The sequence below is a fragment of the Aspergillus eucalypticola genome (genome assembly GCF_003184535.1).
Source record: "Aspergillus eucalypticola CBS 122712 chromosome Unknown BO83scaffold_9, whole genome shotgun sequence".
Lineage (NCBI taxonomy): Eukaryota > Fungi > Ascomycota > Eurotiomycetes > Eurotiales > Aspergillaceae > Aspergillus > Aspergillus eucalypticola.
The window spans coordinates 1,072,904-1,090,977 of record NW_020290283.1 but is presented as its reverse complement, the minus strand read 5'-3'; the positions used below and the strand labels follow the sequence as shown (position 1 = coordinate 1,090,977).

The window sequence follows — 18,074 nt, the reverse complement described above, 5'->3', positions numbered from 1 at the left end:
TCTGTATCAGGGCCATGTAATTAAGCCTGTTGATCAGCACGGAAGACCTATCGTTCTTTGTCACAAGTGCACGGCTTCTCCCGGTTTAACATAGTTCTAGAAACGAAATGAAGAATTCCATTAATATTGTATAAAATGGCCCTTCCAGACATTCTTTTACTCTGAACTTTTTCTTACTCGCTAATTCCTCCTAATCTTCCTCTTCCCTCCTGTGCTGTCGAACTCTCACCCTTCGCTACTACAGTATCTGTCACTTGATTATCCAACCAACCTACCACCCAACAAATAAAAGCACGATGTGCTCCTTTGCAGTACGCAGCCACCTTGGATGTAAACATCTAGCCCAGGCTGGTTTCACCCGCTGTGAAACTGCACAACGAGAGGGTAGAGCCTGTCCACGGACGACTTGGGACTATCAGCTTGCAGAACCTTGGCTAGGGAAATGTGATAATTGCCAGAAGCCAAAACTTGAGACTCGCATTAGCAGGAGAACGTAAGCCTGTCTCTTGTTCAGCCGCAGTGGTGTTATCGATAATGCAAATGCGCCATGCTAACGAAGACTGAACTCAGCATTTCGCGATGATCAGCCTTGTCAAAAACTCAAGTTTCTTGGAAGATATGATGGATGATAAGATGGGATATTCAAGGTCAAGACTTTTCTAGTGTTTAGGAACCACAAATAACATTTGCAGCAAGCTCCTTGTTGCATTGTTCCTTGCTCAACAAATTGATATCATTTGACGTAGCGTATTCAGCTGGTGGAGAATAGTTGTCACTATTTGCCAATGGCTTGTAAATGTAGAGGTTCCTCAGCGGCCATAGCGGTCTGGCAAAGCGACTAGAATATCCTGTCTCCCCCAGCTGGGGTAAACCTATTGCGATAATCTGCAGATCCCCCTTCTTTACATTGGTGAATAACTAGTAGTCTAGTAGTCAGCTATAACCATCTTCTCCCTACTTATTTATTATTGCTCATTGCAGAACGCTTAACCCCTTTAGGCAGAGCGCGACAACCGGAGAAACAAAGTCCCGTATTACCTCGCTTACCCGAAATAGCAACCCGCCATACCCAAACCAGCTAGCGCAGGCGGTAAACCAGCCACCGCCCCGATATATTGCCCGACTTCCGCATTCGGCGCGTCAAGTCTGGTTCAGCTCAGCATCTCACGAGATCTCTTTCTCAATCTCGTACCCTTTTCACTTTTGTTATAACCCCATTGACCCGTCCGTCCACCACCTACGCAATTAACTAGTACGTCTATCACAAATTCACTTCCTAAACATCCCAATTGACCCACTAACACCCTCACAGCTCACACCCACACAGCAACAGCACAGCTTCACACCACCTTACCAACTCTATCCCTCCCATCAGCCCATCAAATCCGCACCAAAATGACCACCCGCCCGCTCAGCCCACCGACCTCCCCCCGCAAACGCACCAAAGCGATGCACCTCCCGTCATCGCAACGCATCTGCCACGACTGGATGGTGGTGCAAGGCAACGTGCACTACGCGCGCGACCGCGCACACTTCACGACCTACCGACCCGTGACCGCGCACCTCAAGAACAACATCTTCAACCCGATGGACGAGCTCGAAGTGGCCGGTATCGGAACCGTCGAGATCCCCGTCGTCCGCAGCCTCGATAACCCGTTCGATACGCATACCATTGTGCTCGAGAACGTGCTGCATATCCCCGAGGCCGTGTGCAATGGGTTCAATCCGCTGCTGTTTGGGAGTAGTATGTCGTGTACGGAGACGGCGTGGATGGGGGCGGATCGCGAGGGTAGGTTGATGTGGGTGGCGATGCCGTTTCGGGGGGGTTCGAGGTTGGTGCTGGCTGGGGGGTTGGTTGGGGAGAGTGAGATTATAGAAGGGAGGTATTATACGTTGAGTTTGTATGTTAGTCCCGAGGAGAAGGGGGAGTTTTTGGCATGATTTGGTTTTTGATTTGTGTCTTGTTTGGGTTGGAGTTTGGGGGCTGGGCTGGTTGGGTGAGTGTATGATAGCGGTATAGCTAGCTAGCTAGCTAGATGTTATTGTTATGTGTAATACGAGTCATGATAGACAGACAGACAAGATAAACAGAAGCCAGCACTAAGCAATTGATGTAAACTGTAATCACACGTGGAATCTAGCTCGGGCCCTGCGTCGAAAAGGGTCTGGTCTGGGTCTACTAACAGGCTAGATCGAGTTGACCCGGTCTGTGCGGGTTGGGCTGCAGTGATGCCCGAGGCGAATCTATTCGGCCCTCGTTTCCCACACTCCATGTGGCGGGTGGAGAAATAACTCGCCCGATATGGTGGTCTGATTGATTCCAGACTGCAGCTATAGGCAAATTATCCAATGGCCTATTGGCAGATTCATTCGAGCTCTCGTATGGGTCATGCGCTGCGGAGTGCCTCGCTTAGGGTTGACTTTAATTTCTCTACCCCGGATCCCCATGCCTACGGCACGTCGGGCCGTATTCCGTGGTATTTGAGAACACTGACATGAACAGGATTAGAGGTTCATTAAAGTAGGTTAGCTTAGTTTAGATGAGTCAATCATAGCTGGCTTGTAGTGGCTAAAGGTCAATCAAATCAAAGGTATCGACTAGTGCAGTAGTTAGCAGCCTCCCCCGCCAACAATTTGCCCTCCAACCATTCATCTTCCACCACAGGGCAAACCTACCCCGGATTCCCTATTCCCGTTTAGATACGGGGCTGCACCCTTGCTGCATCAGCCGATCCTATCACATCTCCTCGGCCATATTACCGTTGCATCCGATACATTCTACCTGGCCTCACCGGCTGCCTCGACTGAGTACTCACTAAATAGTATATATGTGTGGTGAGTTCCCCGTGTTATTCCCACTTTCATCCCGATCATCAATATCTTAGTATTTAATACCTCAACTAAGTGAGTGGATATGGCTGAGAAAACCACGACCAGCGTCTCTCACGTCGACGACACCGACCACCCCAATGTCCAACTCAAGGGTGGGGTGGGCGACACGGCTCTGGCTGTGGCGACGAGTCTCCAGAAGCCGTCGCTATGGAGTAAGAGCATGCTTAAGGTATGCCCTCTTTTTCTAGTACTCTCTCGTCTCCTAATATAGTGTGTCGATAGTTGTACGGCTGCATCGCCGTCGCCATGCTCAACTCCTGCATCAACGGCTACGACGGGTCCCTGATGGGTTCCATCAACAGTTACGCCCAGTACCGAGACTACTTCGGCTTCGACCCGAACAGCGGCACGCCGTCCACGGGTATCGTCTACGCCATCTATACCATCGGGAATATCGTCGGATCGTTCGTAGCTGGCCCGGCTACTGACTTTAAGGGTATACCCCACCCCTTACCTGTCTACTTACCCCAACATAGCCCCAGCTGACCACATGAATATTAAAATAGGCCGCCGCGTCGGCATGGCCCTCGGATCCCTCTTCATCATCATCGGCACCATCGTACAAGCAACCTGCCACAACATCGGCGGATTCATGGGCGGGCGATTCATCCTCGGTTTCGGCGTCGCCATTTCCGCGACAGCCGGTCCGGCGTACGTATCGGAGATGGCGCATCCAGCATACCGTGGCGCCATGACGGGTCTATACAATGTGTTGTGGTTCGGAGGCGGTATCCCGGGGACGTTCATCCCGTGGCGGACGAGTCAGATCGAGGGGACGATGAGTTGGCGGATCCCGATCTGGTTGCAGATGGTGTTTTCGGGATTGGTGTTGGTGTTTGTACCTTTTGTTGCCGAGGTATGTTCTCCCCCACTTTATTTCTTCAAAAGTGTGGAAAGTATGCTAACGTGCTGGTGTGTAGAGTCCCCGCTGGCTCATCTCCCAAGACAAACACGACGCCGCACTGCAAGTCCTCGCCGACTACCACGGCGACGGGGACAGGAACGCCCCTATCGTGCAACTCGAGTACCGCGAGATGATCGAGGATATCTCCCAGACGGGATCGGATAAGCGGTGGTGGGATTATCGCGAGTTGTTCAATACCCGGGAAGTGCGGTACCGGTCTATGCTGGTTATCATTATGGGTATATCTCCACATATTCACCATCCCTTATATGAAACATACTGATTAATGAATAGCTCTTTTCGGCCAATGGACCGGCAACGGCCCCGTCAGCTACTATTACCCTCAGATGCTCCGCGGTGCCGGAATCACAAACAACAACACGCAGCTGATGCTGCAAGGAGTGCAGAACGTCGTCTCATTCCTAGGCGCCGTGTCAGGAGCACTCATCACAGACCGAATTGGGCGACGTACACAGCTCCTCGTGTCGACGAGTATTGTGGTGGTACTATTCGCGATAGTGACTGCGTTGAACGCAACGAACGTGGTCGACGGAGCGGACGGCACGCCCATTGCCAAGAGCGCAGTTGCAGCGCGCGCACAGATCGCGATGATTTATCTCTTTGGGTTTATCTATTCGGCTGGCTGGACGCCTAATCAGGCGATGTATCCGGTGGAGTGTTTGCGGTATGAGAGTCGGGCAAAGGGGATGGGGATGAACAACGTACGTTTTACCCCTTTTCTGCTCACATATATATATATATATATAAATATATACGTGTGTGAGAGTGGGTGCTAATTGTGGCAGTTCTTCGTCAACATCGCGTCTTTTTACAATACCTTCGTGACTGGCATTGCTTTCACGCAGGCCGGATGGAAGTATTACTTCCTGTTTATCTTCTGGGATACGATGGAGGTGATTGTGATTTACTTCCTGTTTGTGGAGACGAGTAAGCGCACGCTGGAGGAGTTGACTGTTATTTTCCAGCAGAAGAATCCGGTCAAGGCGTCATTGAAGAAGCAGGATCTGACGGAGATTGAGGAGATGAAGTGATCTTCCTTCATCTTTGCAGAAGTATATAATCTACGGTGTGTGATGCTCACTACTCACTACCACCATCTTTCCTTTCAGTCAATTGCACAAGTTGTTTGAGAAATACCATTATCATAACCAACCATAGCTATACCATATCCATAATATTTTATCCATCCCAACAAAAGAAACCAACAAAGGAAATAGTAGTAAACATAAAAAATCAAGCCGTCGAAACGACCGTCTCCCTCCCTCCCTTCCAGCCCCCATCATACACCCCTCCATTCCCAGGAACAACCACACTCCCATCTCCATCCCTCGCAGCATGATTAACTTCCCACTCTCCCGGCGGGAGCATCATCTGCTCATCGCTAACCGTATTCCACTGCGTATCCGGCAACGACAACGGATGCTTGAACTTGCGTCTCTTATTCTTACTATTATCCGTGCCCGAATGCGCCGCTCCATCCGATAACGGATAGCTCTGCGAACTGCCCTTCGTCCCCTTGGTCGACATGTACCACCCTGCTCGCATGGCCAGTCTGCGACACATCGGGTAGATCATCGGCGCGTTGCCGATTATTACCGCTACGAAGGTCTCGCGGCAGGCCCAGCTGCCGGCTTGGGAGGCGCCGTTGGCGCCGGCCTGTTTGCATTACCATGGTTAGTAGGTGTGTCTTTTGGGTGAAGGGAGGTGGCACATACGGTGACGATCAGTACGCAACGAAGTATACCACACGCCATGACAAAGGTACCACCGCTGAAGAGGATAAGGAGTTCAAGTTTCTCGCGCCATGGAAGACGAGCTTTAAACAGGATCTGGCGCATTTCAAATAATTCCGATAGTTAGTCTTGGCTGGGTAGATTTGTCATGGAGAGGGCAGGGTACAAGGGATGGACTTACAGGGGTCGGGATGGAAATCAAATACACGTCTGTAGCGACGTTCAACACCACCGTCACATAGACGTCGATGTGTGAGACAGCCGGCTGGCAGTAGTTCCCCGGGTTGGGGTTGATCTGCCAGCTCTTCTGGATAGGGTGGCATCCTGCGAGGATGCTGATGATGACGGCGATGTAGGTGGCTCCGATGAGGAAGTATGCGATGCGGATACGGATGTGCATGTTGATGAGGCCGGCCCTATCAAGACGAACTGTTAGTATGAAGTCTGTGAATAACTGAGTGGGGTGGCTGCATACGTCAATCGAGAATAAAACACCGCCATGCACGACTTCAGCAGCCACAGCAACGTGGTATACAGCGACCACCCTAATACCTGCGTTTTGGACCCCCCAACCCGCAAATGGTACTCCTCTGAAGTAGGAGAGAGCGCAGCGCGCTCAGCGTCTGTCATGGCATTATTGGCGAGACCATTCCACCACGCGCTGACGCAGTAGGCGGCGCCTGTTTCGAGACCGTATACTACCTGTCACAGAACCAGTCTTATCAGCATGGAGTGGCGTGGGAAATGGTGGCGGGGAGAGGCAGGCACATACCCCCGCCAACGGCATCAAATAATCATCGAGCATAAAGTTCTTCCAGCCGGCGGTGAACCATCGTGCAACAATGCGAATGGCTATAGTGACGATGGCGATAGCTAAGAGAGTGAACGCCTCGACGACAAAGTCGTCGCCTGCCATGACTGACTGACTGACTGACTGACTGACTGAAGTTGCAAGAGAGGGTGGTGGAAAGGAGTGGACCTGTGGATCTGTTTACAAAAGACAAGACAATCAGGAGAAAGGGACTTAGAGGGTATACTACATGTTAATATATCCCCAGTCATCAAACATCCCAGTCACTGACTGCCTGCCTGCCTGCCTGCTTGTTCTAAATTTTGGCACTGGCCTCAAGTTGACAGTCGGCACGCACGGTTCATATTCACCACCCGGCAAAACATCCGACCCAAGCGAGTGGTTCCGTGCTGGCTCCCTTTTTTTTTGTCTCCTTCCTCCCTGGTGAATTCTGTCTCCTGACAGGGGAGAGCCCGAAGTACGATGCAGTAGTTTGGTGGCACTTAAGCAAGATAGGGAGGCGACTGGGCCACACAGTGGACTAGACTGAAACTACGGGGACCAGTTCTTGTAATTTCCGGTAGGCTATACTAGACTATACTAAGCATCAGACCCAGCCCAAAAACAAGGCCAGGCCGTGTGCCGTTACGCGGGAAGAGACGGAGGGGGAAAGCCATGGCCCAGTTCGTGTATGTGTGGGTGTGGACGGGGCAGTGGAGATGGGAAGAAGATGAGGATGAAGAAGGAAGAACGCTATGATTACCGGATAGAGACAGAGATCGGCGCGGGGATTACGGAGGCATCGGCAGTTAGTACTTTGGCAGCAACAACAAGTTGGCACAAGTTTACGGATAGCCGATCAGCACAGACCCAGAAATTGAGTCGCAGGATGCAAAGGATGCATGACATATCCATAATGCAGGTGTATGCATCAACTATTGAATCTGAATATTGAGTTTATCGCATTAATCAGATAGAGCTGCAGGGCAGGGCGGCAGTGAAGAGCTGACTGACAAGTCAATTTACTACGTATATCTTAAAGTATAAGACAAAGTTCTGACGATCCAGGAATCAACCAAAGCTGACATCCTGTCATTCCTGTCAAGTGAATCACCGGGTCAAACTCTGAACATTGGGACCAAATCCCGGTGGAGCTGCCCTTTCATAACCCTAACTGTCAACTACCAAACTAGTGTCCGCGCCGGCCGTCGCTTGCGATCAACCAACAAATGAACGCGCCTGTATCACCCCCATCCTTGTTCCTCCGTACTTAAGTTGAGGACTCTGCAATTTCCTCGGAACTCTAACTATCATCTTCCGTCTCAACTGCAGACCAATCTAGTCCCTACTTATTTTTTTTTTTCCTCCGGCCCATTCCTCCCTGGTACTCCGTAGTCCGTACTGTACTACTCTGTTTTCAGACAGTGATCCCGTCAGTCCGCCACTAGTAACGGAGTAAATCCAAGTCCCCCTTCCCTCCATCATGCAGCCAAGACAGGGAGTGTCGACGGAATTAAAACCCGCGATCGGCGGGTTTCCAACGGTCATACTCCCCCCTTCCCCCCTCTCTTTTCGTCTGGTCTCCCCATTCTTTTCTTGGGTGTTTGTGTTACTATAAATCGCTGGCAGTGGCTGCTCCACTCGAGCAAATGCTTGTGAGCGCGGTTGTGTTACATTAGCAACAAAGTACATTGTCTATTTTTAATCACCGACTGGCATTCCCTTCCTTGCATTGTCTTCCTCTTCACAGCGTTCTTCTTTCTTTCATCCTTTCTCTCTATTTAAATTTCTTCATTCAATTCAATCCAATTCAATCCACTCCATTCACAACCTACGGATTCGTCATCCATCCACTATGGAGTCGTCTGTGGAAATGGAATTCGTCGATCTCGTTATTGTCGGAGCAGGTATTTTCCACTCACCTTTCCATCCATTCATCCTTCCGTCCATCCCTTGCATGCCCTTTCCCGTCTCATTCCCTTTCCCCAATGTCAATGCCACTCCATTTACCCATCCTCACCCTCCTACCTCACAACACATCAACTAACACAGTCTGCAAAAAGGATGGTCTGGTCTCTCCGCCCTCAAAACCTACCACGAGGTGCACCCCACCGCCCGCATCCTCCTGCTGGATAGCGCCACCACCGTCGGCGGCGTCTGGGCCGCCCACCGGCTCTACCAGGGCCTCAAAACCAACAACATGCTGGGCACCTACGAATACAGTGACTTCCCCATGGACAGCGCCACCTTCGGGGTGAAGCCGGGCGAATATATCCCGGGACACGTGGTACACAAGTACCTGAATGCCTACGTGGACCACTTCAACATCCGGGACCTGATCCGCCTCGAGACGAAGGTCGAGGTCGTCGAGCACGTCGACGATAATGACGGGGGTTGGACACTCACCACCAGCACATCCCCCTTCTCTTCATCTTCGGACGAAGCCCAAAGGAAGATAATTCGTACAAAGAAGCTGTTGCTAGCAACAGGAATGACCTCCGAGCCTTTCCTCCCACACCTCCCAGGACAAGAAACCTACCCCCACATCATCACCCACACCGGCACTCTCCTCCCCCACCAGACCACCCTCTTCCAAAAAGACAAAAAGGTAACCATCTACGGCGGGACCAAATCCGCCTGGGACGCCGTGCACGCCGCCGCGACGTCCGGTGCCAACGTCACATGGATCATCCGCTCAACTGGCCACGGGCCGGTGTGGATGACTCCGCCGTACGTAACGCCCTTGAAGAAATGGTTCGAGAAGCTGCTCACCACGCGGCTGTTGACCTGGTTCTCGCCGTGTATCTGGGGCGATGCGGACGGGTGTTCACGAATTCGGAAGTTTCTGCATGGTACCTGGCTCGGTCGGAAGATCGTGAATGCGTACTGGGCGGTGCTGGAGAATGACCTGTTGACACTAAACAACTACGACGGCCATGAGGAGACGAAGAAGTTGAAGCCGTGGTTCAGTTGCTTTTGGATTGCTAGTGGACTGAGTATTCTGAACTATGAGGAAGATTTCTACTCCCTAGTTAAGGAGGGGAAGGTACGGTTGGTGATTGATGATATTGTGAAACTTACCGAAGATGGGGGTATTCACTTGGGTAAGTCCGGGGAGGTTATTCAGAGCGAGGGGTTGATTTGTGCTACCGGGTGGAAAGCCCAACCCAATATGGAGTTCAGACCCGCGGGCATTGAGAGCGAGTTGGGGTTCCCGTGGGCGGAGGATTACTTGAGTACGCCGATGGTGAAGAGGGCGGATCAGGAGATTTTGACGCGGTTCCCGAAGCTGCGCGAGAGTATGAGTGTCGGTGTCAATGGGAAGGAGGATTATCAACATCTGGCTCCTGGGGCACCGGCTACTGCGAAGCATCCGTTCCGGTTGGTGCGGTTTATGGTGCCGGCGGCGTTTCTGAAGGAGAGGTCGGTGGCGGTGCTGGGGACGACGATGACGGTGAATACGCCGCTGATTGCGCAGGTGCAGGCGCTGTGGGTGGCGGCGTTTATGGGGGATGGGATTGGGGTGAAGGCGAGGGAGACGTGTCCGGTGGAGGTGAAGAAGGGGTTGATGGAGGATGAAGTGGATGGGGATGTGGTGTGGGAGATGGCGCTGCATACGCAGTTCGGGAAGTATCGGTGTCCTGGGGGGTTTGGGAAGAGAAACCCTGATTTCGTGTTTGACACGTTGCCGTATATTGATCTGTTGTTGCAGGATATGGGACTGGATTGGCGACGGAAGGGCAGTTTGAAGTGGTTGGAGCCGTATGGGATGGAGGATTATCGGGGGTTGGTGGAGGAGTGGTTGAAATGATCACACTCCATAGTTAGCTACTGTACTGGTACCTTGTAAATAGACAAGTCGAATGTGTCCATTTCAGCTACAACTTTGTTGAAACTACTACTACAACCGGAACCCTTCAAACACAGCTACTCCCCCATCCAGTTTCTGGCCCTCCACTGTCCCCGAAACTACCCCATTCCACCGGAAATAATTCTTCCCATCACCAGCTACTTCCACAGTCCCTTGGATCCGCAGCTGCACATCGTCCATCGCCACATCCACGCCGTAGCTACTCGCCGTCATCCTCTCATCGATATTGATAATACTGTTACGGCAGCCCGACTGCATGACCTTCCCATCCCGCGCCAGATAGGCGCTCACAATCGGCGTGGTGTTGTTCTTATCCCCTCCCTCTCGAGGCGTGTACTGCAGCCACACCAACGCATACTGTCCAATATGCACATGGCCCCAAGACCAAGTCTTGACGGTATTTTGGAACGGGCGATTTCCCCAATTCTAACCCTATCAGACACACGCACACAACGAAGTACGAGGAGGAGAAAGATACATACCTTATCATGATACCCAAACCCCATAAACTGCACCTTCTCCCCATCGACCACCAAATCCACCATAGCATGCGAATCCGGCACCATACTCACCCATCCCAAACCCTCACCGAGTCCCAACGCCCGATTCGTCTGCTGAGGCGTCGAGCAGGGCAGGAGTGGTGGAGCGAGCTACCCTCACCATCATTACCATTAGCATATCAACATCTATTATGTAATATCAAGGTATACTCACATCCCTAAACACTATCCTCCCACTAACCCTCCCCCCTCCCACCCCACCCACGCCTCATACCCCGATTCCCTACCCGCCCAACCACCCGTGCCTTCCCACCCCCCGGAACTGACCTCGCGATCGCCCATCACCGACGCATCGATGGGGACGATATTCTGAGACACAGTGGTACCATTCGGCAAGGTAGCCCAGACGTAGGTGAGCAGGACGGAGGAGAGGTTCTGCGGGACGGCAGGGAATGCAGTAGCAGTGGTGGTGAAGAAGGTGAGGACAATAGAGGCATTGGGGTTAGTGGAGGAGACGGCGTCGAAGTACCACCATTCGAAGACGGTGGTGTTGACTTCGGATAATTTGGGGGATTCGAGGTCGGCGAGGTGGGTGGAGTCCGGGACGAAGTCGACGTGAACGGGGTAGTCGACCGCGATGGGGTTGATGTCTTTGAGGTATTGGGCGGTGGTTGTGGTGGTGGTTAGGGTTATCGTTGTGAAGAGGAAGAGAGGGAGGAGGGGAAGGGGGGAAGGCATGGTTGGTTGATGAGGGTGTGGATGATGTGGCTATATTCAGCAAGTTGTCTGTTGGCGATGCTGGCAATAGCAAAAGACAAGTATTGACAATAGTGGCAGCTTTAATGGACATTGGCATGGGGCACTCATTGCAGCGGTGAGTGATTTGATCACTTTGGCGGAGTAGTAATGTTTCCGGAGACCTTGCATAGTCCCATCTGACAGGTTGCTCATGTGTCACTCAATCAATCTGAGTCGGACCAAATTGAAACAAAAACAAGCATCGCTCATAAAGGAATAAAAGATGGTAAATAACAAACATTCCAATCCATACACGCTGGCCAACGCCTCTACTTACATACGTATACATGAATCAGGCTGCCCGACGCTGATGCCATCCCGAACAAAGCAAACAATCAACAATCCGGTCCCAACCTGTCCCGTCAAAAATAAGTCACAGTCAAATCAATACAAACTCGCCGTCCAGAGTAGCTGGTCAATCAAATACAGTAACGACCCTCCATCAACTCCAGAACATGCGATAAACGCCAATCCCGTCTCAGTGCTGTCCATTTGATTCGTCACTTCGATCCTCCTCCTTGACCATCCCGTGATCCCCTGGCTTCATGCCATCAGAGCCGTCTTTGCCGCAGCCTTTCACAAGAATGTGTCGCTGTACACTGTTAGACTATACCGAGAAACTAGAGAAGATATGATCTCACCTTGAGCGCATCCTTGCGTGAAAAACTCTTGTCGCAGTGGGTGCACGGGAACGGCTTCACCGAGAGGTGAATACGCTTATGTCGCTTCAAGTCGTGGTTGCGGTTGAAGCTTTGTGGACACTGGTCACACTTGAACGGTCGATCGTTGGTGGGTCCTGGAGCGCCGTGACCCGGATGGGGTGGGTGACCCCCATACAACTGCTGCATCTGCTGCATATTGGCCACGTGCCCACTGTTGTACCCAGGCAACCCAGGCAGCACCCCGGACTGCAAGTTTCCGGTGAGTGACATCTGCCCGTTCGGATTGTGCACATTCGTCCAGATGGGTCCGTTCATCGCCGGAAGCGAATATGACGGCCATGGCTGTCGTTGATAGTTCAGATGGTGCGAGGGGTGCGGATTTGATGCCACCCGGTTGGGCACGATGCCCTGTTGTCCGTACGGCGAATAGCCGCCCGGTGGGCTGGACAGCTGCTGGATAGTCCCATAGGCTGGGGCAGACGATGATTTGACCATGTAGGGGTCGTTCGAGGGAAGGGGATGCGGCGACGGTGTCGGGTTGGGCAACGGGTTGTGTGCTGACAACATCGCGTGTGTCATTGCGTGATGCTGCTGAGGAGCACCCGCCTGAAGTGGTGCAGCAGCGGAGACCGAGGCAGATTGGTGAAACGGCGGCAAGTGATTCATTTCGTATGGCTGGGCAATGTGCTCGGTGCCTGGAGTCGATGTGGCGGGATTGCGATTCAGGGAATTCACCGACGGAGAGAAGGTGTCTCGACTCGGATACACCACACTCGAGTTCCACGACTGACGGGCAGCTGCTGCCCCTGACCCACTCTGATATGCGCTCTGGCTTTGCCAGTACGGAGCCAACTCCGGATTTGTGGGTGCCGTGGTGGTGGCTGTGTGCGAGGTCGTAGCAGGGAGTTTTTCACCCGACTGCGTGGTCGCTGGGGGTGTGAGAAGGTTGCTGACGCTGGGGTTAATAGGCGGAGGATTGTGATGGGCGTACTTGACGCTGGTCTGAAAGTTGGGTGCAGGAAGCTCAAAGCTGGGTAGCGTCGGGGCTGCAGGACGACGCGAGTTCAACGGCTGGTGGGTAGTCAGCGCATCGAGCGCCGTCCCCATGCCTGGAGGGGGGATCGCGAGGGCAGCCAGGTTGGCGGATGTCTCGCGTGAGAAGCTAGAGGAAGGAAATAAATCACCCACTACCACTGAAGAGGGGCCGGCCAAGGTGCTGGACAGATGTCCCGGGAAGGCGACCGAGTCAGATGCAAGGGTCCAGTATCGACTGCCAGACAGGCCACCGGCAATGTCTGGAGGATCCAGGAGGGGCGATCGGATCGCGATCAGCGATCTGAGTCTGCAACGGGGGTGGTCCTGGGAGATCGACCGTGGGTATGATGATGCTCGACGGGTACCACCTGTGTCGGTTGTTTCACGATCGATGGAAATATCACGTCAGGTTGGATTGACCCCTGTGTTTTATCCGGAAGTCATATCCTTTCCGATGGAGCGAGGGTGCTGATGCGACAGAAGAATCAAGCGCGAACACGGCAATGGAGAAAGATCGACGAGGTAGGTCGTAGGATGGTAGGATAGGTGTATTCCGATGAGAAACTAGTCAAGACAACGGCATGATCTTGTTTTTTTTCTCCAGGCAGGCCAACGCGCCCTCACGCGATGCGCACGAGAGAAGACAGGAGTAGTTATGTGTCGAGTGTTGATGTGGATGCGCGGATGAAGATCAGGCGGAATGACAGTTTAGAGTACCATGGACGGGAGTTGAGTGGCAGCGGGGATGGTAGGATCCGGCGCGCGTAGAGCAAGATTTGGGAGGGCGGGAAGGAGAAGATTGGCGGGCGGAGTCGGAGTCGGGAGTTTGCGGTGGTGGTGGTGGTGGTGGATGATGGACGATTTGGTGGGAGCTGAAAGAGTGGGAATTAATTAGTGGTGAAGATCGGACAAGTCGTGGGTGGCGCTGATGAGAGGAGGGAAGATGCTAGTTGGATAAGCTTGCACGGCAGGGAGGAAGAGGAGAGGAGAAGAGAAAAAGAGAAGTCGTGAAGAGACAAGCAACTGAGGGGGGTAAGTTCAGGGAGGGAGATCTTTTATTGTTCGTGGGAAACGAGAAAGAACAGCAAGAAAGTCTCGGGATGGAGAGTGAATATGAATAATAATATGGATTATTTGCTGATGGGCGAAAATGGGGAGGACCAAACAAGCCGGGAATGGAGACGTATCCAGACCAGTCCAGCGCCGGGTCTGGCCAGCGCGGGGGTTGAGTTCACGCCGGGAAAAAATACCAGGGAGAACATACCCACCCTGACGGTCCGATAATGACTAACTCCCTCTCCTTCACACGCAGTTTTTATTTTTTTTTCTTTCTTTTTTTTTTCTTTTTTTTTCCTTTTACTTTTTTGCTTTTATCTTTATTTCTATTTATTTGTTTACTCTTTGGGACATGGTTTGAATTTACTTATCTACCAGTCTTGACCACTACTGAAGATACCAAGCAGGAGGGTCAGACTGACACAGAGAGAGAAAAGAGTAAATAGGGAGAGATGGTGAGATACAAAGCATGACATTCATCCCATACTCACGCAGGACTATCCCAGTCCAATCTTCATTCGTCGTAATGTATTTTATTAATCTTAATATAATTCATTCCATCAGCAGTCGATAAAAAAGAAATAGAAAAACAAAATAAGACCGAAAAAAAGAATAATTATCTTCTCAATCAGCAGACTACAAAAAGCAGCATCCAAAGCAGCTAGTCTGGTCCGACCGCATTGAGTGGAGGATTCCCAATTGGGGCCAAGACCCAACCGAAATTTTAGCAGTAATGAATGACTGGATGTATGAATGCTTGCCTGTTGCTCACTTTTCTTTTCTCCAAAATTATTTAGTATACTTATTTTTAAACACAACCCTCTGTCTTGTTTTTATTTGATGCTTTTTAGTTAGTAACAAATTGTTTATTTTCGCTATATTTCATGTAACCGTGATGGAGCGAGTCCATTCAGGCAAAAAGCAAAACCCCTCTCCATGAGGTGAATCAGAAAAAGTAGAAAAGAAAATCAGCATTTAGGAGAAAACACACACCCTAAGAGAGACAAGCCCAGCCGCGCCCGGACAGGCCCAGGACGTTCCGCCGGTATTATTGAAAGGAACCATTGGCAACAAACTTTCCTACCTGACTGAACCTTACCAGTCACTCAGTCTGTCTCTCCCTCGCTCACCCTGAACCACACCCGGATGGAGCCATTCTCCCGGTCCAACCACCCCCAGCGCTACTGACTATCGACCACTTAAGCCTAGCCTAGCATTTCCTAAGCTAAGCCGAACCAACGACGACGGCTCGCTAAAACACACTGAACCAGTCCCAGTCTCCCAATCCCTCGACGCCTGATCAACGGCAACGTGGTTGACAGGGCTCGTCCAGTCGCCCAAGCTGTTCCGTTCCACCTTTGGCGCTTCCCACGGTCGAGGGGGGCGACTCGGTTAGTCGGCCACCAAATCAGAGATAGCTATTGCTGATAATAGAATTTCTTATTACGGAGTAGATGAATAATCAATAATCTACTCCTGATGAGCAGGGAACTCTTCAATCATTCCAGTAATTTCCCATTTCCTCCTCAATATCCTCCAGATGAGACGAGATATGGACACGATTCTTGTCATCTCGCCCGGCAAATAGAATCGTCCAGACCGTCTTCTGCAGATGGACTTGACCCTAAAAGGGCCAGAATCAATGGTGCCAGAAAACCGGTTAGCCCTCCCAGGGTCTCTTTTGGGTCTAGTCGCTCCGCCGTATTGTTTATCCAATCTCAAACTGCCTTTTTACTGGGATTTTGCTGATTGCCCCCTTTGGCAGCTTCTCAGGTAACAAAACAAAGTCACTGTACTTTACACCGTACTTCTGTTCTTTCCCTTCTCCACATCCTCCCCTCCCTTCCTTTGATTTTTAATTTTCTTATTTCCCCTCTCCCATTACTACTCCATACGGATCTTGGGATCGTAAAAACTAGGTTGGCTGTATGTATGTATATAGATAGGCATGTGGAGCGCCGTCCCGTCTGGTCGATCGGCCACCCCGACCCAGCAGGGAATGCTGGCCGCTGTTGCCCTATTTGGTGGAGTCAAGAATAAGCTTAGCCCTCTGCGTCGGGGGTAGCGATCACAGACGAGGGGAAGGAGGGAAAAGGAGGGGGATGGTTTCTCCAGATCGACGGCGGATGGTCGGGAGAATTAACAACGATCAGAATGATGGCACGGATAGAGACGCGTCCACCCAGGGTTCATCTTCCAGGGCACCAGGGGAGAAGAGGGGCCGAACAGGAAGCAGTAGCAAAAGAGGGCCAGCGAACAGGCCATTTACGGAGGACACGCCATGGCCAATCGACGTGGACTGGCAGCAATCAACACCAAACCAGAAAATCAAAAAATAAAATACCAAACGAACAGAAAAAAAAAGAAAGAAAGAAAAGAAAAGAAAAGAAGCGAAAAAGCAAAGCACGGGGGACCCGAAAAGGGGCAGGCAAGCGATCGTTGCTCCTTGCGTCGAGGAATGCATGACAGATGCCGGGCGGTGGAGGACACAGCTGAGGCTGATCGGGTCGGGGCGAGAGGATGGGGGGGGGGGGGGGGGAAGAAGCAGGAAGAAAGCCATGGCGGTCCCTCAATGCTGGTAAGCATCATAATTCTTGGAAGTCATAATTATTAGAAACATTATCGGCAATAATTAGCTGGCAGCTGGGGGAGAAGATAGATTATTCTTAGCAGAACAGCCCGCGACCGGCCGATGTACGGAGAATTACTTAGGTATAGCTCGACGGGGAGATCCACCAATGGAACATTCTACGTCCTGGGGGGGAAGATGTCCTAGTATGGTATCAAATGACTTGCTGGTACAAGATAAAAGACATCACTAATTGAAATGCTCCCAGATTTGGATGAAACAATATCGGGACCCAAAGGGAAAGGTGGTTTTCGATCCACGGTTGATGGTATTTTTTGTTTTTATGGTACCTCGTATCCGTCGGCCATCGACTGCTCTGGCCTGGGCCCTGCTCTGCTCGCACGGACACTGCGTCCCGGCCCTCATCTCAATGCACTTGCGCAGAAAAAAACCCATTCTCCGTCAAAGGCAAACGGTCCCTGGTCCGCTTCTTCCATTCCACGGCCAAGGTCACCTGTTCTTTCTCCTGGGACCCTGGCTCTGACGGGGGGCAGTCCCCCCGATCGTTTGAATCGCTGGAGGATGAGATTCCAATCATTCTGTCCCATTCCTCCGAGGATCCCCCCAACTTCCAATACGAGCGCATATTGGACTGACCACGATAGGGTTGTTGGCACTTGTCAGTCAGTCCTGCGGGCCATCCACCCTACTTACCGTGCTGTACTCTTTCATTCATTCCCCCGGGGAAGGAAGAACCAAGCGATAGGCAGGGACTGGCCTGACCACAGTTTCGCAAATCTTGGACCAGCGCTACTGATTGGTGGATAGGTCCGTGTCTGGCAGTATACTTGCTCAGTACTCAGTATTCAGTAGTAGACTACTCCGTAAGTAGCATCTATCTAACTACTTACTACTTGGTCTTAGTCTGGGTGATTACTCCCATACAGACGGTCGGTCTGAATATTTTACCTGCTCTGTTCGTGTTTACCCAGGTGGTACAACGTCGATACGCCCGGTACTAGCGCCTTGGAAGAGAGTCTGCACTGGCTGGCTCGGGCTTCGGGTGTGGCCCACTATCCCCATCCGGGCGTTAGCGTCGACTCTTCCCTCCGTGATGCCCCACCTGACTTGCCTGGCTGGTCGGCCTGCATGTTGGGACAAGATAGCCGGCCAGTCAGGCGCCCGTCTTGCTTGACACGCGCAAGCTGTACACCTACACTCCCTCGGTCACTTACTCTGTTCT

The 18,074-nt window shown here is 51.7% G+C and overlaps 6 protein-coding genes across 6 annotated transcripts; 3 read left to right on the top strand and 3 right to left on the bottom strand.

Moving 5' to 3' along the window:
- Window positions 1-1,166: 1,166 nt before the first annotated feature.
- Window positions 1,167-2,076, top strand: BO83DRAFT_336051 (uncharacterized protein). Its single transcript, XM_025528433.1, has 2 exons — window positions 1,167-1,252; window positions 1,313-2,076. The coding sequence occupies exon 2, from the start codon at window positions 1,396-1,398 to the stop codon at window positions 1,939-1,941; it is 546 nt and encodes a 181-aa protein (XP_025389468.1). The 5' UTR covers window positions 1,167-1,252; window positions 1,313-1,395; the 3' UTR covers window positions 1,942-2,076.
- A 715-nt stretch (window positions 2,077-2,791) lies between these two features.
- Window positions 2,792-4,975, top strand: BO83DRAFT_336048 (putative MFS lactose permease). The gene is made up of 6 exons (XM_025528432.1): window positions 2,792-3,061; window positions 3,115-3,328; window positions 3,399-3,748; window positions 3,813-4,035; window positions 4,091-4,518; window positions 4,603-4,975. Exons 1-6 carry the CDS (start codon window positions 2,915-2,917, stop codon window positions 4,846-4,848), a joined length of 1,608 nt encoding a protein of 535 aa, XP_025389467.1. The 5' UTR covers window positions 2,792-2,914; the 3' UTR covers window positions 4,849-4,975.
- A 75-nt stretch (window positions 4,976-5,050) lies between these two features.
- On the bottom strand, window positions 5,051-6,654 carry BO83DRAFT_436661 (uncharacterized protein; the record flags this gene model as incomplete). The annotated part of the gene is made up of 5 exons (XM_025535975.1): window positions 6,323-6,654; window positions 6,026-6,252; window positions 5,732-5,966; window positions 5,533-5,646; window positions 5,051-5,473 (listed from the first exon to the last, which is right to left on the bottom strand). Exons 1-5 carry the CDS (start codon window positions 6,464-6,466, stop codon window positions 5,051-5,053), a joined length of 1,143 nt encoding a protein of 380 aa, XP_025389466.1. The 5' UTR covers window positions 6,467-6,654.
- Window positions 6,655-8,213: 1,559 nt separating this feature from the next.
- On the top strand, window positions 8,214-10,151 carry BO83DRAFT_426188 (flavin-binding monooxygenase-like protein; the record flags this gene model as incomplete). The annotated part of the gene is made up of 2 exons (XM_025535261.1): window positions 8,214-8,247; window positions 8,404-10,151. 2 exons carry the CDS (start codon window positions 8,214-8,216, stop codon window positions 10,149-10,151), a joined length of 1,782 nt encoding a protein of 593 aa, XP_025389465.1.
- Window positions 10,152-10,241: 90 nt separating this feature from the next.
- Window positions 10,242-11,449, bottom strand: BO83DRAFT_387922 (uncharacterized protein; the record flags this gene model as incomplete). The annotated part of the gene is made up of 3 exons (XM_025532741.1): window positions 10,242-10,637; window positions 10,694-10,861; window positions 11,039-11,449. The coding sequence occupies 3 exons, from the start codon at window positions 11,447-11,449 to the stop codon at window positions 10,242-10,244; spliced, it is 975 nt and encodes a 324-aa protein (XP_025389464.1).
- Window positions 11,450-11,987: 538 nt separating this feature from the next.
- Window positions 11,988-17,477, bottom strand: BO83DRAFT_398037 (putative C2H2 finger domain protein; the record flags this gene model as incomplete). Its single annotated transcript, XM_025533225.1, has 5 exons — window positions 11,988-12,101; window positions 12,151-13,507; window positions 17,235-17,257; window positions 17,284-17,350; window positions 17,377-17,477. 5 exons carry the CDS (start codon window positions 17,475-17,477, stop codon window positions 11,988-11,990), a joined length of 1,662 nt encoding a protein of 553 aa, XP_025389463.1.
- Between the last annotated feature and the right edge of the window lie 597 nt (window positions 17,478-18,074).